Below are 26064 nucleotides of genomic sequence, written 5' to 3'. Positions count from 1 at the left end.
GCTATAACTCAATAACTAATATTTAGAAACATAAATATCTTTTTGATGTAAACTATGAATTCAAAACCAGCGAACGGAGTTAGCACGGACGCGATCTCTGTAGCGGTTGTGGCTTTTTGACATTTTATTAAATCGCGCTAATGTTCCGAGCGCGTGGCTTTTAATCGAATGATATTTTCTTGATGTTTTTCGTGACCTTGGGAACCCCGAACGAGCGACTCGGTGATGCGTTAAATCACATCGTTAAAACAATTTCCACGCACGAGCCAGAGGGGTCGCTTAATTTACACCGTGCCCAAACCGCAGCAGGAAGGCAGGACGGGCGCGTCGCGTCGAGTCGAGAGGGGTGAGCCTCGGCGCGTGGAGTCACCGTGGGAACCGGAGACTGACAGGAGGACAGGGGAGGGGACTCTCTCCCTCTACACCCGTCCACTCAGAGCCACTCTCGTCGTCTCTCCTCCGATTTATTAATTCGACGTTATAAAGCGGCGCTATCAGGCGGCGGATGGTGCTCGCTCCGCGCTAGGACAGAGCCGACAGTGGAGATGATGGAGGGACAGTGCAGCCGCTGTAAGATCGTGGTGGTCGGTGACACTCAGTGTGGAAAGACCGCGCTGCTGCATGTGTTCGCCAAGGACAGCTACCCGGAGGTGAGCAGAGCCGCCCGATGTTCGGCGTTGTACCTGTCCTGCCGGTGTAAAACAGGAGAAATAAGTTGCTAGATAGGGTGAACGGGGGTGACGGTGGAGTCTCGGAGTAGTGTTGGAGTAGAACAGTAGTATGACTGCTTTCAACCAATGAGCGTAGGTTGCGTTAAAAGTTGTGTGATTTTAAGTTCGAGTTCAATAAATTGCATGCTTGTCTGTTAAGGCGCTGGGCACACAATAGTGCAGATGCGTAGAAAGACTAGCAGGAGTGAAGTGAGACTGCTAGTAACCAGGGTGCGAACTTATATATATACATATATATATATATATGTATATATATAAGTTCGCACCCTGGTTACTATATATATATATATATACACACACACACACACACACATACTGTATATATATATATATATATATATATATATATATATATATATATTTATTTATTTATTTTTATTTATTTTTTTTTTACAGCGTTTTCGAATATCATTTCACTGCAAAACTTTTTAGGAGTAAGGCCTTTAAGAGTTAGTGTCATATGCGTATTATACAATTTAAATAGTTTCAAATTAGACTGGACAATGATTTTTTTTAACTGTCTTAAATAAGAAAAGAATGAAAAATATAATAATTTGTAAATTGTAATAACTGGCGCACTATTCTATAATCCTTTGACTAAAACCAAAGACTATGAAGATGACAATTGCTTTGACGGAAAACGCGTTCAGGAGCGGGTAACCATAGCAACTGCGCGACTACTAGTATCGAAGGATCAGCGTTAAAACGAAAACCGCGTGCTTATTTAGGCTATATTATTATTTATACATGTCAAAGAGGGTCACACGCAACTTTAAAAGTATTTTGGACAGTTGATGTTTTGTTATAGTGGACTAAGGGTGATCATGATTTCACCAAATATTCCAAGCAACCAATCAGAATTGATGATGGACAAGTTCACAGGAAATGTCAGTTTTAGCCTTGCAGCCAGAGTAAGGTGCTTTTACACCCTTGTTATTTAACTAGAATTTTCCTCTGATTTTAAGGATACTTTATTGGTAGGGATGGGTTTAGGGGTAGGAATGGCGTTACGTCTATGTTTTGGAAAATAATGTAGATCCAGAAATATGTCTCGCTTGGCAAAATCATGGTGACTGTGGACTAAATATTAAGATGTTTGTATTGCAGAATTACGTGCCCACAGTTTTCGAGAACTATACGGCCAGCTTTGAGATTGACAAGCACCGCATCGAGCTGAACATGTGGGACACATCAGGTGAGATCCTTTTTTCAGAATATCATGCCACCATAGTACACATAATATTTCTATACATAGTAAGCAAAATTTATTTACTTTTTTTTTTTTTTAGAAAAATCATACCTTTACCAAATGTTGCGGCATGCCACAAGAAGTAATGTCAATGTGAAATTTAAGCTGCATCTTTTGACCCTTTATCAATTCGCACAGTCAAAACACAAATTTTGACTGAAATGTTAAATGTGCATGACTCATTTAAAGGAATAGTTCACCCCAAAAGGAAAAACTGTCATCATCCACTCATGTCGCTCCGAATCTGTCCAAGCATCTTTCAACAGAAAAGATGGAAGATATTTTGAAGAACTGTGAATAACCAAATAGTTTTTGGTCCCCACTGACTTCCATAGTAGGAAGAGAAGCCAATGGGGATTGTTCAAATTCTTCAAAACGTCTTTGAAACAATAAAAAACACAGATTTGGAATGACATGAGTATGAGTAGATGACAACATTTTGGTGTGAATTATCGCTTGAAATAAACATGCTAGTGATAGAGTGAGATTTTTTTTTGTGCTGTCAAACAGTTAATTGCAATTTTTATATGTGATGCTCTTAATCATTTGACAGCATATATATATATATATATATATATATATATATATATATATATATATATATATATATATATATATATATATATATATATATACTTTTATTCCAGTATACCACAGTATACTAGTATTCCAGCCCAAACATGTGTCTCGAGCATTGTGCTCTCAAACTGATTTAAGACAGTCTGGGAGTGTAAATGTTGAAAGCTGTGCATGGATAGGTAAACAGATGCAATTGCACAAGTTCTACTGTAACAAATCCTGGTGCCAGTCTCGTCTATGCATGGACACGGTTCATTCCTGTCCTTCCTGGCTGCTGACCGCTCCCATGGCCCGGCTGACCCTTTGTGAATTTGTTTGAGAAAGACTGAACGTGGCGTTTCGGTTCTCTGAAGTGACACACAAGAGAATGCTGTTTCAGCAACATTTTCTCAAGTATGCGATGTCTGAACTACGAAGAGTCAGAAAGCAAAACTCTCGCCGCTTTGATTTAACAACACGCAATAGACACTGCGGGGTTTATGAATACAGAGTGGAATATGATCCTGTTATATTGCTCTTGAGTTGTGGACGGTATCTGTGGGTGAGATCTCTAATATAAATGGCTTTGTGGGGATTCAAGCCTTCTCGTCTATAAAACAATCCGAGTTATCCAGAACTCCAGTAATATGTTCAGGGCTGTGTATGCGTGTTTGGACAGTGCTGTCAGTGTGAATTTTAGCACACTTGGTGTTAAGCTACACCACCGCTGACACACACTCGTTCTGACACACACTTCAGGGGTTTCTCAGCAAGCGTGACCCATAAATCCCCCACGCTAGGCCTCCGCATGTTTCCCCACCCTGCTATAAAAGTCCTTTATGGGAATTTCTTTTCTTGTCATCTCCTTTTTTAAGTTCCTATGGGAATGTTTTCCTCTCCTGCTGTTGTTGTTGGTCTGTAGGGTCGCACTGGGTCAGACTGTAACCCTGTCTAGAGTAAATCTTGGCTTTACTGTAAGCGCACTCGTACCACGGGACACGAGAGTCTGTTTCAGCGTGGACTGTGATAATAAAGTTCAGCTGGTTATGAACTTTATCACTGTTTAGAAAGGCTGTCAGTAAGCCCTCTTGACAACAGCCAGGCACCCGGCGGCTTTCTGTGCAAAAAGTATGTGTATTTACATGTGTCTTATTGATCGATACTCTTATACCAAAGCAAACTAAATTATTCAATCTGTAAATTGGTGGAACGACTTTAAATGCTAATAGCGTTTTCCAATTTATGGCCACTTGTATTAAATGTGACCCTGGACTTTAAAGCCATAAGTCATCATAAGTAGCGTGTGTATGTTCATAGGTATACACTGTATGAGTCAAAATGATTGATTTTTACTTTATGACAAAAATCTTTAGGGTATTAAGTACAGGTCTTGTTCCATTTTCAAATAATGGTGATTTCTGTATCGGTTGTGCCACCAAATGCATTTCGAAATCAACAGCTATGTTTGGAAATGCACACTAGCATACTGCTCTTGCTATTTCTGTAGTATGTATACTCTGCAAATTTTCCATGCATACTCAGATGACCTTCTACTTTTGAGAAAATGCGCAGTATACAACAGAGCTCACTGCATGAAATATTGTATCCAACAATGCAATGAACTTGACTTGACCTTACATCTCTAGCGTGATGAACGAGCCAGACAAAGAATCAGCTATAAAATCTTTTTCTTGACAAATGTTAGTAGGTTTTTTTAACCAGTTTTCCCCCCAATATGATAACTGGTTATTGTTGTCCTAAGCTGGGTTAAAAGGAAACACAATACAATACATACAAAAATAATTAGCTTTAAATGCTAGAAAATTAAACCATTTAAACATTCTGTCCCTAGAAGTCTTATTTGAAAATGTCCCTTTAATAAATATATTTAAAATAATATATGTAGAGTCAATTTCCTAATCATGACATTATTATTACAAACAGTAAAAATAATAAATGCATTTTTAATTAAATAACAGTAAAATAACAACTGCATAAAGTTGTCTGTATGTTAATCTGAATTCCCTTTCGAAGTTTATTAATATGCACTAAATATATAACTAAAATGCATGTTTTAATGTACAATATGTACCTTTAAGAACATGCATCTTTTTAGATCTCAACAAGCGTACCATGGCAGTAATATTATTCTACCATTTTTCCCCTAAACGTGTGATTAAAAGTATTTTGACATGAAAGCTACAAAATGATGTAGCTGTGGATAAGTCTCAAATAGTCACGAATATGTCAAGATTTGTTATGGATTAGTAATGAAAGTGTTCAAAGGTGAATGAGCAGTTGTAAAACCGAGCGCTGGATGAGTGTTTTGGGCCAGCTGGAGAACTAGGGCAACTAATGATTTGATGACTAATAAGAAATGAGTAATGAGAACATTGAATGGTAATGAGAGGCTCGCTTTGTTTAACTGTGTGATTTGTTTTGTTTAGGTTGTGTATGCTATCTTGAGCATTTTCCTCAGAATTGTAAGTAATTCTTTGTCCTTCAGTTTGTATAACCAAATAAACAAGATGCGGACAGAAATCCAGTTCCAAGATAGTGTAGGCTGTAATCATACAACGTCCATTGTATTCACATATCTGTCAATACAGCTTTTGTCTGTTCTGAGATACCGAGCGTTGAACTGAAAATGGTAATCGACAGCATGCTACGTATGTTGGTGATAGGGCTTAAAAGCAGAATTAAAATGATCATTTACACACGTTTTTCCAGAGCTGTGGGATGCAATATAATTTGTGTGTGTGTGCATGTGTTTTTGTGACAAATCAGGACATGAATTTGTATAATGACACAGGTATGACATAGGTATTGCAGGGTGAATGTGATTTGTCCCAGTCCTATGTGTTAGGTGAGTTAGGGTTGGTGTAGGGCAACAGCACATGCAGTATAAAAAACATTATGCCTATGGAATGACCCCACTTTTCACAAAAAACGAATGTGTGTGTGTGTGTGTGTGTGTGTGTGTGTAGAGTTCAGATGCAAAAGCCTGTAAGTACATCTGACGTATTTCTTTAAAATTACCATTTCTTTCTGGCTAATATGTATAGGTGTCTATTTAAGTACTGGCACTCTGAATGGATTGAGGCTGAGATTTAGTGCAACTGAAGTACTTGATAAACATATAAAATGTGTGGAGAGCATTCACTCAGTATCATTATATCATTTTGACCAGGATGGCTTTTAGAGGATGTATATATATATATATATATATATATATATATATATATATATATATATATATATATATATATATATATATACATACATTACATGCCATTAACTTATTTATTTTCTTACTCCACCATAATAACTTTAAGCAACTTATTCTAATCTGCAAATATGCTTATAATAAGTGAACATGGCACGCTTTAAACAGCACACTCTGTAAAGCAACTTTCCAGGCATAAACAAAACACAGCGGCCCTGTTGACGGTGGTTTAGTTAAAATCGCTGAACATAATGAGTCTTTGGTCATTGTAACATTGCTTAGGTCAAAAATAGAGAATACTAAATGCACGAGACTGCTGTGGTTACCTAGTCATCCTAGTTTTGAGTTCTGTTTCATACACACGAGGCTGTAATTTAGGAGATTCACTTCCATGTTTAAATGCAGTTGAAATGCTACAGTGTGTATGTGGCCATTGATAACTCCTGCACACTAATCGTATTTTAATGCAATCTTTCAGTTATACAACCTCCAGGCATGGTCTCTCCCGACACAACATCCTCCTTTTCAGTTTAACCTTTTCACGCTTTGCCCGTAGCCCTGTTTAGATCTAGAAAAAATGCAAACATAAACATACATTCACACAGGTAATCACGCTGTGTCTCTGATGGGTCTTAATGAGGTGTCTGTCTATGTTTGTGTGAGCATATGTGTGCTGCTACTGAGCTAACTGACACTCTTGTGCTTACGGCTATGTCTTCAACAATCTGTAATGACATCCCATAGAGTTCTCACACACACACACACACACACACACACACACACACACACAGACTCACAGCTGGCGAGAGGTGAATCTAGGGACTGGAAGAGGAGAATGTTTACTGGCAAGCATTCAGGTCAGCGTTTCATGCAGACACACTGTTTTTAACAAGTCACAAGTTATGTCTAGCACTACAGACGTAATCACAGTAATAATGTCTTGAAAATAAAACAAAGAAAACAACCGGCTGAGAGTTCTGTGGAGACGCATAACACCCACTGCAAACAAGACAGGAAATGATTTTTTTTTCTTTTACACGGCATGAATGTTTTTGGGTTGGCAGAGGAGAGTGACAATCAATGAGAAGGACTTCAAATTATTAAATGGAAAGCATAAAAGACAACAGGAGTGTTAAAGAAAGGGCACCCACACATACAAATACATACAGATGTTTCTGTTTCTGTGTGTGTGTGTGTGTGTGTGTGTGTTTGGGTTTAGGTTTATTGCGCTATACTTTGGGGGCAAATCTGTAAGCATTAATTTTATTACAAATTTTAAAGAATATGTTGACCCGTGACATTTTGTTAAACCTTTTTAAAAATAATTTGACTTTTTTGCTTGTTATTCTTAAGCTTTGGTTAATGATCATATATTCCTGAAAGGGTAAAGGTGCAAAGGTGTAAAGTTTTACTTCGAGTATGGTTAGGGTTTTGCTGATTATTATGGGGTTTATATAAAAATAAACAACAGAAGTCTATTGTATATCCTCATTTAAATAGCTAAGTAAACGGGTTTATTTTAGAAGCTGTTGTATGGAGAACAGAATAAAGTGCTTCTGTCCCTGTGGACTAGCGTACTCAGCAAACAAGCAATATGACGACAGAAAGCGTCTTTTTTCATTCCAGTCTGTCTCTCTGAGCACTTGTATTACTTTCGTCTTATCCTTATTTGCACTCTCATCTAGGAAATTAGATTTGACCATCTTTCCCTGGCTGCGGTTGACAGACCTGCCAGAGGGGATTGTGGGACATGCAGCTCATAGGGTGGCTCCTGAGGCCAGCCCATAATAACTGATAGCTTTGATCAGCGCTTCAAACACTCATTGTCACTCTCACACTTCCTCTCTCTCTCTTTCCCTCCCTATCGCTCTCTGTCTATGTCTGGATTTGTGTCCTCACTCGAGGGAAGGACAGGAGAGTGAGAGATGAATGTAAAGTTCGAGAGGAAAGATCAGGCAAGACGGAGAGTATGCCAATTTTAGACAGTGGCAGTTCACAACCCCATTCAAAGTACTGAGCACGTAATGTGAGTTTTCTATATGCATCCCAAAATATCACGAAAGAACTCGAAACTGATTCTTTTTAGCTTCTTTTTCACACTATCAAACTAATTGGCCTGTGTTACGCAAAATCAAATTAATAGTGGTTTTTATTTTTGTGATTATGACTGGACAATTAAACATGGAATTCAGTGAGGTCGCATATTAGTATATTACTGTGCTAATATGCTACTGTATGTATTATAGAAATGGGTCCCGCTTTATATTAGGTGGCGTTAACTACTGTGTAATATAAAAATGCAAATAAAAATACTTAAATAACATGGGTTATGTCCTCATAATATTGCATTAATAGTAAAAGTTATTATCTTGGAAATAGAACAAGTTAAAATTGAATTACAAATACAATAAAATGCTCAATAAATTAAAACAAAGACTTTAAAGTCTCTGGTGTGTTAATTTTTTTTTTAATTTTAATACACTGGAAATGGAAGCGTCAATTTGGGTGCACAGTATTGCGGGAAAACGCAAGCACTCCTGAACAAACACTGAACTGAGCTGAGTTATAACCCGGTTGTCTTTTTTGAGTGGTCTTTCTGAAAGCATTTGGACTTGAAGTTTTTTGTTTATTACTGTGAAGCTGCTTTGAAAGCACTGTAGAAATAAAGGTGACTGCACTTGACTGAGCCCTGGGACAAGGGTGGCTTAGAAAATTCACAATGTGCACAGTATACAGTATGCGTACTATATTCTGCAGAAATAGTATGCATGCTAATGTTAAAAATGCTATTCCGAACACAGCCAAAGAGAAAGAATTTACTGTGCTGGAATGAAACTGACCTTCCCTTTCTGCTCAGACGCTCACCGCTCTAGAAACATCAGTCTTTTATATCATCTGCCTTGCTATTTGACCCACTGTACATAATTTGTACGTGCCACAGCATTCACAAGCTCCATCAGCCCCGCTTCCTCTTTGATTTGAACGTCAGATTTATCGTAATGAAGCGTTTTCATCCTGATCCCTCACTGTGCTTGTGTTCTGCAGGGTCCTCGTATTATGATAATGTACGGCCCCTGGCGTATCCGGACTGTGATGCTGTGCTCATCTGTTTTGATATCAGCAGGCCAGAGACGCTGGACAGCATCCCTAAGAAGGTCAGAATCTTCCCTTTTTCTTTTCTCACTTCCTAAAAAAGAGGACCATTAGTATGTACTTGAACCAGTGCACGTTGGAATGACGCGGTAGACTGTAACACGCACATACTTGCAGCATTAGTCTCTCTCTGTGAAAACACAATGTAATTGTCGACTAAGAGGAGTTTTTGTTTGTGGGTGTTTAGCAGTGGGAGGATGACGGCACTGTGGATTTACACAAAAACACAACCTAAACACAGATGCCAACAATTATGTGGTGATGAGGGTGTGAGCCTAGCGCTCGAGAGTTTCAGTGTGTTTTTTGATTTGAAGTCTTTTGAGTATATGTCTGGTGAGAAAAAGATATTCAGATGATATGGAAAAGAGATGAAATATCACATATATTACAGAAACGGTAAACACTACCAGTTAGAAGTTTGAGGTCAGTAAGTTTTAGGGGTGGTTATAAATCTGTGGACGCGAATAACTGGAAGAAATTTGTCTCTGTCTTGGTGCTCATGTGACGTTTCTGTGCTATGTGGTCAGGAAAAATTATTGTTTACTTGCATTTTTAAGTACTGTGATTAAAAAAAAGTTCATACTTCTGTGAGAAATGAATTATTTTAAAATCAAGTTATTTTGCAGATTTATAGGCCTGCAGCGGTTAAATACACATACTTGTAAAAAACACAGTACTTTAGGTCTTACTGTAGGTGAAAGCAAACAGTAGCGTTTTAGTGTCTCGTGATATTGACACTGGTGACAAGAATTATTAATTATGTACGCTATAAATATTTTCATATTATAAAGACCTTATTCAAAGCAAACATAACTATAATGTGCAATGTACCATTGCTATGAAATAAAATTACTCATATTGTGCAAGCGACAGACTTTTTGTTTTTGTTTTTTTACAAAAGACTTTTATTTTTTTATATTTTACCTTTCTGTTCACCAATATACCTTGAAAACATTTATTGTAGCATATTAAATGTATCAGACCCAATTAAGCAGAACAAAGGTTGCTGACAGTGATAACAAAAAATGTGACACTAAAACTGTAGCAATGATACTGAAACTGAAAACTATGCTTTGTATCAGGAATAAATTACATCTTAAAATGTGAAGGTTATTTTAAAAATTTTTTTTATTCAGTAATATTTCAAATTTTACTGTTTATATTGTATTTTGATCAATTATATGTAGCCTTTTTTGCTTCAAAAACATTAAAGATCTCACAGAACCTAAACTTTTAAATAATATTCTTTTTAATTATAAAGAGGTTAAATTTTGATGGAATTATCCCAAAATTTCTCAAAAAGCCTGTTGTTCTGCAAGCCCTGTTACAGCAGACACGCTGAAGTATAGGTCTCTGCAGTAAGGTAATGGGAGCTACCACATCAGGGCGTTTTTACACCATGTTGCCGGTTTGTCTGGCGTCATAGTGAGGGTAGGTTTAGGGGTAAGGTTAGGTCCGGGGGATCATTTTAACTGCATGATTGAGAAACAGCCAGCTATTTGAAAATGCCCAGAATTTCAGAAACACCCACTTTTGCTCTGCAGAGACCTCAACCTCGACACACAGCACGTCTTTATACTATACACTTCAGCATCTCACTTCTGAGGCCACAGAGGCGGAGCTAAAGGCCGTTGTGGAATGTTGAGAGGCAGGCGGTGACCTCCGATTGGCCAGTTAACGGTGGCATATAAGGTTAAAGATCACAGCACTGTGTGATGGATGGCTGAACACATTCAGGACCTGTGAAATGGTGCCATAGCTGAAATAGCTGAACCTTTGCAGAGACTGGTGAACAACACACACACAAATACACCATTCTTACGCACACATGCCGTATGTATAACTGTCTTTGGATGGGTCTTCATTAGCAATCTGCATTGTTTCTGCTAAAGGGTATTGTCAGGTTCAGCTGGGTTGATGTGAAAGGAGATTTAAAGCTGTTGTTTACTAAGCTGTAGCTGTAACTTGTAAATATTGTGCGATTCGATTTGGATGTGCATGAGTGTGAGTGTTTGTAAGCAATCATACAATTACTGGTCAAATTGCTTCCCTAATTCTCTCTCAGATGTATGTACAACTACATTATGCACTCATTACGAGCGCCACAGGCTCACTGTATCACAGCATAAACAGCTTTTGCAAGTATTGACTATAAAGTGAAATAAAATATTTCGATGTCACTCCCAAAATGTAGCCAATACATGCATTGTTAAAAGCTGGAAGGAAGAAAGGTACCATTTTTATTCAGTTTCATTCCTGTGATGCAAAGCAGTTTGATGCAGTTTTCAGTGTTGCATGATTCTTCAGAAATGCCGATTTGCCGCTCAAAAAATGGAAACAGTTGTGCTTTATAATATTTTTGGCGAAACCATGAAATATTTCTCCAGGATTCTCTGATGATTAGAATTTTGAAATAGAAACTTAATTATTACAGCACAAATCCGTTTGATCAATTTCACGCATTCTTGCAGAAAAAAAAGTAATTTAAAAAATGTTACCCCAGAGTTTTAAACGGTAGCGTCGATCCGTAGGTAAGTAGATGGGTACATTTGTTATAATATGACTTACATATGACAGATCCTTCTTCTTTCCTTCTTTCAGTGGCAGGTGGAGGCTCAAGAGTATTGTCCTAATGCAAAGTTGGTGCTGGTTGGCTGTAAGTTGGATATGAGAACAGATGTCAGCACCTTACGAGAACTGTCCAAACAGAGACTCATACCTGTCACTCATGAACAGGTGAGTGCGCACGCACGCACACACACACACACACACACACACACACACACACACACTAGTATTTGGGATGAGGCGTAATATTTTTTTTTTTACTGTTAAAAACTATATGTGATATTGCCCTACACCAAGCCTACATTTAAACCTACCCCTTGCTGGAAACTTTATGCTTTTTTTAGATTTTCATAATAACATCATTTAGTATGGTTTTTCTAAGCCTTTTGAAATATGGTGACATTGGCAGCGTCCTCATAAACTTTCAAACTGTAATACCGCTGCCATACCCATGTCAATAAATACGTTTGTGTCCCCATAAACCACAAAAATCAACACGCTCACACAGGGGGCTACTGCTGCTACACAAACATGAGAACAAAGACACATAGTATTATACAAAATGTATTATACAAAAAATATGTATTTTACATAGTCTGCTAGCAAGTTAACAACACAAATATACCATGTAGGCTGTCAGTTCAGGGTCAAAAATAGATGCGGTTATTTAGGAGCATATGTAAATAAAAAAGTTTTATTAAGATTAAGCCCTGCCTTCCTACTGTTTGAAATATTTTTAGACGGAAGTATAGCAACTCACACTGCAGTTGACTGGTGGCACAGTTTGAAATGTCATGTCAACCGCTCTTATATTGCGTTTGAAACCATTTCTTAAGCGCGCAGACGCTAGAAGAAAGCTCTATAATTACACACAAAAACCAAACTACAGAGAGAGAAGTAGAAAATGCTCCCTCTGTTACGTCAATGCTCAGAGTGGGTCAACTCGCTGCAGCAACATTTCATTATAAAACACCTAGTTCTCCCTATAATTCTTCTCTGTAATGAGAATATAATTAAAATTAAAATTAAATTTTAAAATTAGAGTTCTGAGTGTTTCTACCTCAAATGGCCATAACGGTCAAATTGATTGTTTGCATTATAGAGGGTGTATAATTTCAGTTTTGCTTCTTTTTCACACTATTAAAGATTCTTGTCACTGTTGCCTAGCAACTTTTGTTCTAGTTGATTTTATGTGCGAATTCCAATCAGAAGTGAGCATCCCTGTGCCCTACTCCCTTCGAAGGCCCTTGAAGTGTGTTCTTTTAAGGGTGCATAGCATTTCTGTCTCCTATAAGTATCTGGAACACCCTTGGTGAAGGGAGCGATGGATCAAACGTTACCTTGACAACGCCACGCATCATTCAGAGCTCCAGTAGTTGTTGCAAATAAATATTACTTCTCATTATTGTTTATTTTTATTATTTAAATATTGTCTCACTTTGTCTTAATTACTATTCAACTTTTTAAAACTAAAAATGCTTAAACTTGCTTATACTTAAATCATATTTATATCACTGACACAATATTTTGGATAATTTTTTTGAGTGGTGGTATCATAAAATAAAAAGCAAGCATAGAATGTAAATATGAAAGGAAAGAAATGGCTTTCAGTTCAGTTTAGTGTGAACAGTCAAAGTGCCTGCTATGGCCATTCTAGTAGTTACAGAATTCAAGTAGTGTTAAAGCATTAGAGTCACAAATTACATGTTTTTGTTGTGAGGTGTATTAGATATGTTCATGTACTTTCACTGACCTTTTGTTGTAGAAAAAAATGTTCATGCATTATTTGTGCACCCCTTTCCTGAAGAAAAAAAAACCATTAGCTGACATGCACAAAAAGCACAAGAAGGGAGGGGATGAGAAAACGTTGAGTGGCGTGTTTATTTTTGCTTTGACATTTGGTTCAGCTTTTGCTGTAGTTCATATGAACACCAAAAAAGAGTTTCCATTAAAGAGCATGAGAGCGGAAGGAGTGACAAGGAAATTGAGAAACGAGACACAGTACAATTAATCTGACTTGTTTCTTTCCGTCTCTCAGGGGAGTTCACGAGCACGCGAGCTGGGCGCAGTTGCATATGTGGAGTGTTCGTCCCGAATGTGCGTGAACAGCGTCCGGGACGTCTTTCACATCACCACGCTGGTGTCCGTCAGACGTGAGGCCATCCCGAGCCTCAAGAGAAGCTCCTCGCGCCGCACTCTCAAGCGCATATCTAATCAGCCTCTACTGCCAGTCAGCTCACAGGCCACGCCCCTTGAACCCACCCCTACCCTCAGGGAGGACAGAGCCAAGAGCTGCACCATCATGTAGACTAATGCACATAGTCACAGTGTGTGTGTGTGTGTGTGTGTGTGTGTGTGTGTGTGTGAGAGAGAGAGAGAGAGAGAGAGAGAGAGAGAGAGAGAGAGAGAGACAGAGAAAATGAAGAGATGTACCCCAAAAAAGAGAGACATATTGTCCCATATATGGCCAATGGGATTGTACAGATGTGTGAATACATTATACAGAGCAGTTCTATTTATTAACTTCAAGTTTGCTTTTATTTTTATCATTGTGGTATTGCTTAGCTGACCTAAGTGTCACAAACTGTGTAAAGCAGATACAAAAAAATAATAAAAAAAAGGGTTTGGATTTTTTTGTGTGGATGGCTTTACTTTACCTTTACTGGAAAGACACTTCTTTTTGTTTGGTTTTTTGGTTTTTAAACAAAACTTCTCTAGAGATCACAGATCTGCAGCAAGCTCATTTGCGTGGAACTAAATCCCTGGAATTCCGGAGTTCTGAGAATCTTTCCCCAGCTTTAGCTATGATTAGCATTAGTGTTAGCAGAACAAAGACATCTGTGACTTCTGCTGTTCACTCCTTTACATGTGTGACAGCACCATCAGTCATGCTCCGTGACATTACAAAGACTTTATTCACACTATAGTGGAACACCAACGCAAATGCTGTCTAAGGATAGACGTGGTATACTTTTGCGAGGCAGAATTTCTGAAGTTAACGTGGGAAGTTGGAGTTTTCTGGGTCACACATAGCTAGCCTAAATATTTAAATTATGTCATTATTTTATCACCTTCATGTCATTTTAAACATGTGACTTTCACTATATAAGCACATTTTTCTAGGGTGACCATAAGAGCTATTTTTCCCGAATGCGTCCTGGCCAGGAATTCTATATTGCCTAAAATATCTAGGTTTTGGCTTTGTTTGCGTGAAGAGCGATTGGTGTATGACATCAGTTCCTTACATTTTCAAAAAGATACAGATAATCCTGGCAAGGACTTGCCTGGAAAAATGGCACGTATGTTCACCCTACATTTTTCACTATATTTACTTCTGTGATCCACAGAAGAAAGTGAAGTCATACAGTTTTGGAACAACATGAGGGTAAGTGAATGATTATATTTTTTGACAAATTTCATGGTTGGTTGAACTAGCCCTTTGAACTCTGATAACAATAGAAAATAAATTCAACATGTCATGCAGTTTGTAAAAACAAGCTACTTATAGTAATGCATTGAGTGTAATTTGCATGCCAAACCACTCCCCCATACATTCGGGTATATAAGATGGCAGCGTGCAACCACTCATTGAAAGAAATGTGGGGCTGCAGGAGATTTTTAGCCAAGATTCTTCTGCAATTTAGCAGAGAAATCCCCCTGGACCTACACACTGTGTGCTGAGGTCCTTTCCCTCAACAGGCCTGCTAAAAGAGCAATTTCCTACAGCTATATGGTCGTTGAGAGTGTCTCTCAAGATGTCTCTCTGACCATTTGCTTCTGGGTGCGGTAGTATCCTTACCTCAGACGACTGAGACGGCATTAATGGAAGGTACATGTCCACACTGTGAGCGCTCCCATGGAGCTTCCGAAAATCGGCTTCAATCCGCCCCACAGAGGACCCAGTGTCTCTTTTGAGGATTTGGATGAGGATAAGATGTTGATCACTGCATCAAAGGAGGTACTTTCGTCTTCTTCCAGCCAATGGCCGGAAGTAAATTCCCCGCCTTCTCCCGAGCGTTCAAGGCTTGATGATTGTTATCTGGACGTAACACTGCTTCCCATTATTAAGTCACCCTTCTTCCCCTGGCTGCTCCACCGGGGGTATGTCGCTGACCGTTCCATTGATCCCTCTTGCACGCAGGCTGGGGGCCTGGCTAGAGCTGGCTGATCTGGACATTTCAACTTAGTTATGCGATTCAGTTGGCCAGGCTTCCTCCCAAGTTCATGGGCGTCCTTTTCACATCTGTTCGCTTGGAAAAGGATGCCTCTGTTCTGCATGGGGAGACTGTGGTCCTACCGGTGAAGGACATAATAGAGCCTGTCCCTCTAACTGAGATGAAATTTGGATTTTGCAGTCTTTATTTCATCATACCCAAGAGGAACAGTGGGTTACCGCCAATCCAAAACCAAATCAAAGTAGCAGAGGGTGCCTTGCTCGGCTTTGGGAGAAGGGCACCCGGATCTCGATGGCCGGCTTATATTAGCTCACTTGTGAGATCGGTTGTGCAAACACAGGGATCTCAGCCATCTGGGGCTTCGGGTCAACTGGGAAAAAAAATCTGTCTCTTCAGGCCATGGTTAGACCCTGCATTTCAGAGGCATATAGTGGTCAACACAGATGCCTTCATGATGGGCTGGGGAGCTGTATCGAGGAGCATCGGGCTCCTAGACAGGACCTTGTCTGCAGTGGCATATCAGTTTCCTCGAATTGCTGGCTGTTCTGCTTGCTCTTCTTTTAAACTTTCTAAAACGATCCTGAAAGAAAGTCACAGTTTTGACAAACAACCTAAGTGGCCTAAAACTGATTCTAGAGCACAAAAAGTAATTAGAAAGTCCACAATAGTTATGTTTTTACTGCTCTTTAAATAAAAAGTATCATTGACTATGTGTTTTTAGTGCTATAAACGGGTCTGTGGTGCATCTACTAACCTCAAAAAGGTAAAAAAGGACAACACAGGGGAGGCCTTTCTCTGCAAGCTTGTGAAAAAATGGGCCGCTCATATTTCACTCCCCCTGTGGTGGGGAGCAGCAACTCATTTTCGTTTAAAGAAACATGAACGAAAACTGTGCATTTCTACTTCCATGATCTGTGAGATATTTTGAGATGAAATTTCACAGACAAATTCGGGGGACACCTGAGACTTAAATTTTGTACAAAGGAGAATAACAGGTCACCTATAATAAAAAAGAAAATAATAATACAAAATAATTAATTAAATTGTATAAAAGAAGTGCTTTATGCTTTACCACACAATATGAATTGTCATTGCTTTTAAACTCTCAATGCCTTGCCCCATAGATTTCCACTGTAAGTTTAACTCCACAGAATTGCAGTGTGCTTTAAATTGTGTGGAAACAGTGTATTTCACTCCAATTTATATTGTAGAGTCCAGGAAGAGTATTGTGCTTTAATAAGTCTATTCCAATTTGGAATAAAACCATAATCCAACCTCAAAGAGAAGCAACTCAAGAAATCCGGCTTTGTGCAGCATTACAATGTTCTGGATACAACAAACAGTGGTTATTTTTGTATGCAAATTCTCTTGAAGCCAGTTAGATGCACGAAAAAACCACTAGGGCTTCATATCAGGAATATGCAGTCATTGCCAAGGCAACTGTGTACAGCCCTTTGTGACATCACAACACAGACTAGCATGAGGGGATGCTGTTGCCGTGGTTTCTGGAAGGTCTATGAAGAAGTCCATCTATTTGAACAAACAGAGAAATGCATTCAAACACACACACAAACTGAGGTCATGCATCCAAAGCCCGAATGACGGATGTGTCAGTCTTGTTTGATTAATTTTACATGTTCCGTGTTATTGAACATTGCACACAATCATGTTGACTTACCGCCCTGTGCCTCAGAGACACACACATATACACACACATGCACACAGAGAAACATGTGGCATGATGAGCTTCTGACAGCAGCAGGTAGCTGAGGCTGCCAGCAACAGTCATGACCAGCAGAGCCCTACAGCTCAGGCTGAGTGTAAGAGGATTAGTCAACGTGTGTGTGCGTGTGTGTGTGTGCGTGTCTGTGTGTGTGTGTGCGTTTGCGTGTGTGTGCGTGTCTGACAGTTAGTCATCATGTGCTCTCTGAATATTCAAAGACACATTCTTCCCTTCAAAGTCCTAACACTGTTTTGACTCTGGAATGTGAAATTGCCCATTTGCTGAGCAAAACAAAAATGATGAACTAAAAAGAAGCATGTAAACGCATACAGCCCTAAAATGATTCACAAGCCAAGAAGATGATCAAGAGTGTCTCTAGAGTGTGTTTACGAGTATATCCATTAGGTTTTGGCAGTATTATGGGAACCAAATGTCCCTATGAGCCTAGTTAAACCATAAATCAGGATACCAGCACACAATCAGGAACCAGCTGGGCACACAATGGTCTCTGTAAAAAAAAAAAAAAAAAAAAAGATCACTTCACAAACATATTGAATAATTGTTAATGACAGTATAGAAATGCTAAATGATTTCACATCAGGTTTAGGGGAAGCAAAATGTAATTAGTTTAGTATATAACAGTAGAAGTCAGTGTAAAGACCCTATCATTGATAGGAAATCAAACGTGTGAGAGTGTGTGTGGCTGGCAGATCTTGTTGTATGGCAAAATGCCCTTTTGTCTGCTGGAAACCAAATGAACAGACAACAGGACTGAATTAGCATTCACATTAGTATTCCAGACTTAAATTCGCTTTTTCAACTGAGAGTTCACAGGTGCGACAAAAGGCAAAACAAACACAGAACTAAATATAAAATGCTGTGTGACAAGGTGACGTTTCTGTTCATCCGCCGTGCTCTGGTTGTTTATGACTGTTTTGTCACCACATGAATTAAGTTATGCTAACTCCAACCATTCTTGTAAAGGAGCAGTAACAAAAAACGTGGCCTGCAAGTTGTTTGACTGACAGTAATATATTGATTAAATTATTATCGACAAAAAACAGAATTTCAATATGCAGTATCTAAAAATGCCGTTTGAAATGAGCAGGACTATGATTTGTTCACAGGTAATCACAGACTTGTTCTTTTTCATACCAGGAGCAGTGTGCGTTTAACACAACGGTTCAACAAACAATACTGAGTAACTCAAATTTTAGGCATTGACAGTTAAATTGTAAGTTTGTGCTCCGCCAAAAAACAAATCAAGCCCTGGGTCTCGAAACACAGTAGCAGTGTTCTTGAAATGAATCTGTTGCACTTACGAAGGTCTCTTGTTCGATCCCTGAAGTTTTGTGTGTTTGAAACAAATAAAACGGTCATGGTTTGGTCATGGAGATCACTTGCCGCCACCTATTGGCGGATATAAAAAAAAAAGTAACTTTCATTTATTTATTCATGTTAACAATATACATTCAACAGTCTAATCAGCTTATTAGCAGTATAGGTCATTTCAATGAAATAAAAACAAAACAACATACGACTCGAACATTTGGATTGGTTACTGTAAATTTTGATTTACTATTTGAAGTTGCAGTCTCATTTCCTTGGCGAAATCTAGTCAGTTCTGTACAAGTCCATACAATCACTAATTTTGTGTGTACTAAAAGAAAACGTCTTGTTTTGAAAATTACTTCAGTTGAGCTTCATAGGTTGCTACATCGTTGTAAAAAAAATGAGCCATACACCATAAGTGAGTCTCCTGTACACTGAAGTTTAAGGTAATGTGTACTGAGCAGGAAAAAATATCAGCCTGCCTAAAGTGGTTTACTAGTCTTAGGGGGTTTAGCAGACTGATCAGACTGGTATTTCACTGGCAACCAGCCAGTCAGGCTTGGACACCAGCTGGCTACTAACTAAACACCAGCTTGTGCCCAACACCCCCAATAAAACCAACAAAACAGACAATCTAACCACTGTAGGCCGGTCCAGGCTGTTCTTTTCAGCAGAGTTTGTGTATGTCACTGGTGACAGATTTTGTGACTGATTTTGTCAGTGCAGTCTGTTTGTGTTTTGTTTGATTGACACATAAACACGGAGCTTGTGGAACACTCGCTGGTCAGACTGAGCTTCATTGACACTAAGTGAGTCTCTAAGCGCACTTTGCTCTCTGCATGTGTCCACAAATACACACAAACACACTTACAGAGTAAATAAATCCTGATGAAACACTTGCTTTGGTGTTGCCTAGGAAACTTTCAGCCCGTAGTACTGTGTGTGCGTGCGCGCCTTGACACTGGAGTTCAGAAGCTGAATGATGGAGAAGAATGTTGATGTGTTTTCCAGACGCGTTTGCTGCTTCTGCTTTTTAAGCATGCAAAGAAGGTTTATTGGTGTCGCCCAGGCAAGGGGCCAAACCTGGTGTAGAAAGAGGCGAAAAAAGGAGAAAAGGGAAGAGAGAGAGAGAGAGAGAGAGAGAGATGAAAATGAAGTCTTTGAAGAGTGACATGCACACTTGACATGCACAAACACTGTCAACATGCACAAACATTCACAAGCAAATATTTAGACGTCCTCTCTCTCTCAGCCGTGGCACTGATTGGTCCACACAGATGCTCTCGCTGTCTCTATCTTTGTGGCGCGAGCGAGCGGTTAAAGGTGAAGGCTCAGGGAGATTCTTTCTAGTCTGTCACCAGTCTGTCTGACTCCTGAGACCGGTCAGAAATGAGTTAGAGGTTAAAATGCTCTGTTTGATTTTGTCTGATGTAACAGAGGGAGGTTTATTGCCATTCATCTCAGAGGCAGCTGCTCGACTTGTGCAAATAAGCCATTTGAGTTCAGTTCTAGATGCAGGGTTTTTTTGTTAGTCAATCAGTTGAGCCACAAATACCATTTGACTAATTACTCAGGAGATGATGGCACGAATATGCTTACTGGTGAATGATATTTGAAAATGAAATATTTACAATAGAACAAATGTTTTTGGCCTCATAATTACAGTGTCTGCCAGAAAGGGCAAGTTGTTGACGCTAACTGTACAAAATGTAATTTACAATGGCTGTGTCTCAATGGCTTACTCACTTGAGTAGCACTTTTTTCAATAAGTAATTAATTCACCACAACAAATAAAGTACATTGGTGGTATGTGTAATAAAGTACATGTGTGGTATGAGTAAACTGGAAGTAGTTTGTCAATCTGTCTACTCTTTTATGACTACTGTGAACTCAGACATAGTTTTTTGTCACATATTGTTATTCAACCCTTGCCCCTTTAAAGCTGAAAAGGTTTGTTTGAATTGGCTGATGAGATGGAGGCAGAAAATGGCAGAGTTTAGGTGGACAGGAATTATTGGACTGAGCTCACATTTTGATAAAGAACATTACAAGGATGAAATAAAAAATAAACACACGCATGGATGAATCATTCACATTTAGACCAACAACAATTTATAAAATGGATAGATTTCATTGCATGATCACTTTAAGCAGGTCATTTTGCTTTGTGGTCAAGATATTCAGATCTTTTTTTTTTCCAAAGGGCTTGCAAACACCTCATATACTTGAATATGAAAAGAACATCAGAAACTGCTGACCAATTTTATGTTTTAATATGCAATGTCTATTTTAATTGGAGGGCTTCCTTTAATTTATCTATGGTCTCTCTTTTCCTCCTCATATTGTCTCTGCTAATTGTACAGAATCCGAGGCGAGATCAACACACACACACACACACACACACACACACACACACACACACACACACTACAGCAAAAAAATGACTGCTCACATTGATGACTGCATAATTACTGGGGCTGATGCTAATGTTAGTAGTACTAATTAACATTTTGTATTTAATTGCTGCTATCGTTTTTTCTAAACCCATATGACTTTGTGGAACACGAGAAAAGTGTTTAGGCTGCTCTTTTATGAACAATGACAATGAAAGGTGAACGTGAACCATTCAATCTCCAATAAATAACCGAAAAGGCTAATCTAATTGTGGAGCAAATGAATATATTTTTCAGTTTAAGGTTAGAGGTTAATGCAAGGGTAGCTCATCTTGTACTGAATGTGTAAGTGCAAGCAGCACCACAGCAAATCTTTTTGGGCGAAATTATTTTTGCCCGAGACTGAGACAAGTTGAACGCAATTGGGCAGAATTCCCCGCCCATCATGGCTCTCAGCCAATCCGATTCCCTCTCCTGGATGATTGACGCAGCAAGAGCGCGGACGCGGTCCCACATCGGCTGCTGACACCTGCTGCTTTACAATATGTCGTCCTGTTCCTCCGAGAGCACTAGAAAAACAACACTCATTCACACTTCAGACCTTCCTCTCGCTTTCTGTTCACTCTACGCTGTTTTCTCACCTCCCGCGTCTCTGCATACGCACACACTCATTTGCCTGTAAATCACATAGTGGCAAAACACCAGGGAAATTAAAGCAAATCAGTCAGCCTTCACACCTATGCTTGAACGCAGCCTAAACCATCACCCGTATCACTGTCTTTCTAAACACAAGCGCACATTCTCCTTCAAACCTGCACACGCTATCAGATTTGCCCTGCGCACGCCTCTAATTCAATCAGTCTGCCTCGTTTCTGTTCGCCTTCGATTACACCCTTGAGAAAAACCGGAGACACACACAGTGCGCGGTATTGTGCGGCAGGGCTTTAGGGCTGAGCTGACAACCGCAACTGCAGTCAGTGGGCAGCAGCTGCTGTAATACACATGTAGCCAGTTATCTGCTTTGGGACAAGAAAAAAATTGATATCACTCTACGAAGAGCTGAATAGTTGTTTTTCTTTTCTTTTTCTCCCCCTCAATCTTTGCTGATACACAGGAGAAGATGTGCTCAGTGAAATGCAATGGTCTGGCAAGGCACTTTATGTTGACAAACACTTTCATATATATATATATATATATATATATATATATATATATATATATATATATATATATATATATATATATATATATATATATGATTTTTTTTTCATTTTGTATTATATTTATATAAATATGTATTATATTGTAATTTTAGAAATATAGTACACATGCAGAGCCATTTATACACACACACACACACACACACACACACACACACACACACACACACACATTCCATATATTACACACAAAGCCACAAATATACATACAAATATATAAGTTATATAATACATTTAACAATTCTAAATTTTTTGTGTGCTGGTAGATTTTGTAGTAATTTTTATACATTTTATATATTTATTTAAAAAAGTATATGCTTGTAAATGTAACATTTTCTCTGTCACACACATGTATATATACAGTACATACTGCATATACACATATTATACACAGTCATAGTGTGTGTGTGTGTGTATATATAATTAAATTAAAACGGGTGACTTGCAAAAACTATAGAGCAGAGCACCGACCCCTTGGTTCCTTTAGTTTTTGGTTGACTTGAGCTGACATTATGTCTAGCCAAGTCCGTTTGCTGCCACTAATACTGCAGAATTCCCAGAAAGCAGAAAGGGTGAACAACAGTTATATTAGAGCAGTTTGTTGAGAGAAAGAGACAAGAGCTGATCAAGCGCCCTCTCTCTCTCTATCCCTCTCATCACAAGTCTCTATTTACACTCATAACCTCTCAGCTGGGCTGTTGTTCGCCACTTCACTTGATGAATTCTATTCACTTCTGTTCAACAGTTCTCTCTCCTCCTCCTCCTCCTCTCTCTCCCCCTCCCGTTCACCATTCATTGTCCAGGTCTCTGTGGATGTGTGCTGGCGCATATGTATGTAATCATATCTATATAGACTGCTAATGAGCTTATTGGAGCACAGACAACACACAGCGTACCCTGGCACACACACGCCTCAGGGGCCGCCACAGGGAAGGGTGAAATTAACATAATCTATCCTATTCACGCTCACATTCTCTTCTTTGTTTGCAGTAAACGAACTCTAACCCTTGACACCACGACTGTAAAACACCCACATACACACAGCCCTGCTTCACAAATAACAATCAGACGTGAAGCTTTCATTAAACTGACAGAAGAGCAGCCATCAGATTTTATAGCTTTGATAGACTGTAAATATTTGGCTAATTTGAACGTGTCAGTCCAGAGAAACCTTGCTTGCTTTGCAGATTCACCAAACGGTCGAGGTTTGGCTGGTTAGCATACAGCCAGGGCAGACAGATGCCATATAGGCTAACTGCTGCGCAGCTGCTTTAAAGGTACGGGTTCAGAAATGACCCATAAAGCGGGAGCCCTCTTTCCGCCGGCAGGGCAGTGACCTTGAGCAAAGCCGCATTGATATTATCACAGCACTCTGGGTATTGTATGAATGAAAAACACCTGCCAAATGAAAGAGAATAAAGGAAGCTCAGCACTTTTTCTAGGACCCTACACATTGCTGAAACAGGCACTTCCGTTTGATTGGTTTCGAGATTTGGGAATATAGCACAGATACACACACACGCACACACACACACACACACACACACACACACAGAAAAAAGAGAGGAAGACAAATCTGAAATGAATTGTCACTCAGGTGAGATGAAGCGTCTCACTATCACACACAAAGCATGTTATCTAAAAGACTAATTGCTATAAACTATTAAAAATTACAATATTACTTGTAAAAGAATATTCTTATAAAAAAGTAAAATAAAACGTTTTAGAATATTAAAAATGCACATACTATATACATATGTACTTCATTTAATATATAATATTATTACCATTTAAAATATTTTTTCTTTTTTTAATATTTTGGCATTTGTTTTATTCCTGTCGTAGCACAGTTTGAATTTCCAGCATCATTACTCTAGTCTCCAGTGTCACACGATCTTTCAGAAATCACTCTTTCATCATTAGCCTCTTTGATGCTCAGGAAACATTCCTTGTTGAATATAAAGTTCAGAGGAACGGCATTTTTTTGAACACTTTTGCCAGATATTATGTCTTTAATATCAGTTCTGATTACTTGAATGTCCTTCCCGAACAGTATTCATTTCCTCTCAAGAAATCTTACTGCTTACAAACGTTTGAACGGAAGTGTATATATAGCTACAGTTTTTCTTTTAATCCTTCTTCAACAATCATCATCAAACCCTGACGAAATCCCGTCCTTCATTATTGATGAGAGTATTCACAAGCAGACTCTGCCCCCTAGCGACATTCCACAGGCACTCGAGTAAAGTTTCTCAAGATCATTTTAAGAATGTCTAGAATCACTGAAATGCGTCTCTGGATAATGTCAAGACAAAAAAAAAAAGTGTTTTCTTTTCTTTCTAGCAGTCACATAGCAAACATATTCTTTATTATTTTTTTTAAAGCAACTTCATAAAACAAAATATTCAAAACAAACAGACATTAAAAATGAACATTTGTCATTGTCTTCACAGGGACTGAAGATGATTCGTTTTTTTCTATCGTTCAGTCGTAAAAAGTGTTTGTTGAGGGCTAATTCGATCTGAACCGCTCATACAAACTGTTTCACAAATCATTAAAATTGATTATTGCATATCACATGTGAAATGTCCTGATGGCCGTGTGTGATATCATAGGCTATGTATGTAGTGAAATCACATAATCTGATGGTTAAACTTTTTATTTCAGAGTTGAGAAACCATCTGATGTTGTACTGCATATTACTCTTCACTTCTGCTCAGATTAACTGCACGGTTCCTTAAAACGATATGAAAGGCCATTTCATACAAATCTATTGTCATAGATATAACTGAAATGCTAAGCAAAAACGATGTTTAAACAGTGAGCAAGAAAGTTTAAGGTGAAGAATGGTCTATAAGTGCTGAACTGGCGCCACCTAGCTCTCTAAAAACAAAGGCTTGCGAAGTAAAGTTAGCATGGATATATGGAAGCACTGGTTACGGATTATTAGTGGTGTTTGCTAAAACAAGAATTACTAATATTATTCCTCATACTTAGGATCAGGGATCTGAACAAACTATTAAGCCTATTAACACTTAAAACTATCAGACTATCATATGAACTTGGAGTTGAGCTCTTTTCAGTAAGCAGCTGCATAGAAATGTACCAAAAAAAACGAAACCGAAAACATAGCAACAAACACTGTCATCACTGTGATGAGTTTTGCACTGGCAGGCACTATTTGCTTTTCACAAAAAAATTTAAATTTGCTAGAAATCTGCTCACCCCCAGACCTTTCTAAATGTAGATGAGTTTGTTTCTTCATCAGACGGATTCGGGGAAATGTAACTTATTGTAACTGAGCAATTTAACTTAACAACAGCTCCTCTGCAGTGAATGGGTGCCGTCAGAATGAGAGTCCAAACAGCTGATAAAAACATCACAATAATTCACTAGTAATCCAGTCCATCGCTTGTGAAGAAGATGCTTTTAACTTGCTTTCGGCTTATATATGAGCAGCTTACTCTATTCATAATATTGTTTTTGTATCAGCTGTTTGGACTCTCATTTTGACGGCACCCATTCAGTGCAGAGAATCCGTTGGTGATTTAATGCTAAATTACTCCGAATCCATTCTGATATTCACCTACGTCTTGGATGGCCTGAGGATAGGATGAATTTTAAAGAGCCCCTATTATGGGTTCATATTTTGGTTTTTGGACTCCCCAACAACAGGTTGGCAAGCATGCAAGACCAAAAACCACTTTCATTTTGGTGGATGTGTGCAATGTTATAG

At 38.7% G+C, this 26064-nt stretch overlaps 1 protein-coding gene and 1 long non-coding RNA gene across 2 annotated transcripts; one reads left to right on the top strand and one right to left on the bottom strand.

Annotated features, from left to right (window-relative positions):
- Positions 1-14114, top strand: rnd2 (Rho family GTPase 2). Its single transcript, XM_043233792.1, has 5 exons — positions 1-650; positions 1839-1926; positions 8810-8919; positions 11519-11653; positions 13524-14114. Exons 1-5 carry the CDS (start codon positions 546-548, stop codon positions 13791-13793), a joined length of 708 nt encoding a protein of 235 aa, XP_043089727.1. The 5' UTR covers positions 1-545; the 3' UTR covers positions 13794-14114.
- LOC122337901 lies at positions 11669-17655 on the bottom strand. The gene is made up of 3 exons (XR_006249635.1): positions 16415-17655; positions 15285-16240; positions 11669-13286 (listed from the first exon to the last, which is right to left on the bottom strand). It is a non-coding gene; the product is annotated as an uncharacterized LOC122337901 (long non-coding RNA).
- Positions 17656-26064: the final 8409 nt, after the last annotated feature.

The sequence above is a fragment of the Puntigrus tetrazona genome, chromosome 3 (assembly GCF_018831695.1).
Source record: "Puntigrus tetrazona isolate hp1 chromosome 3, ASM1883169v1, whole genome shotgun sequence".
In the NCBI taxonomy this organism is placed as follows: domain Eukaryota; kingdom Metazoa; phylum Chordata; class Actinopteri; order Cypriniformes; family Cyprinidae; genus Puntigrus; species Puntigrus tetrazona.
This window is presented reverse-complemented; position numbering and strand designations above follow the sequence as displayed.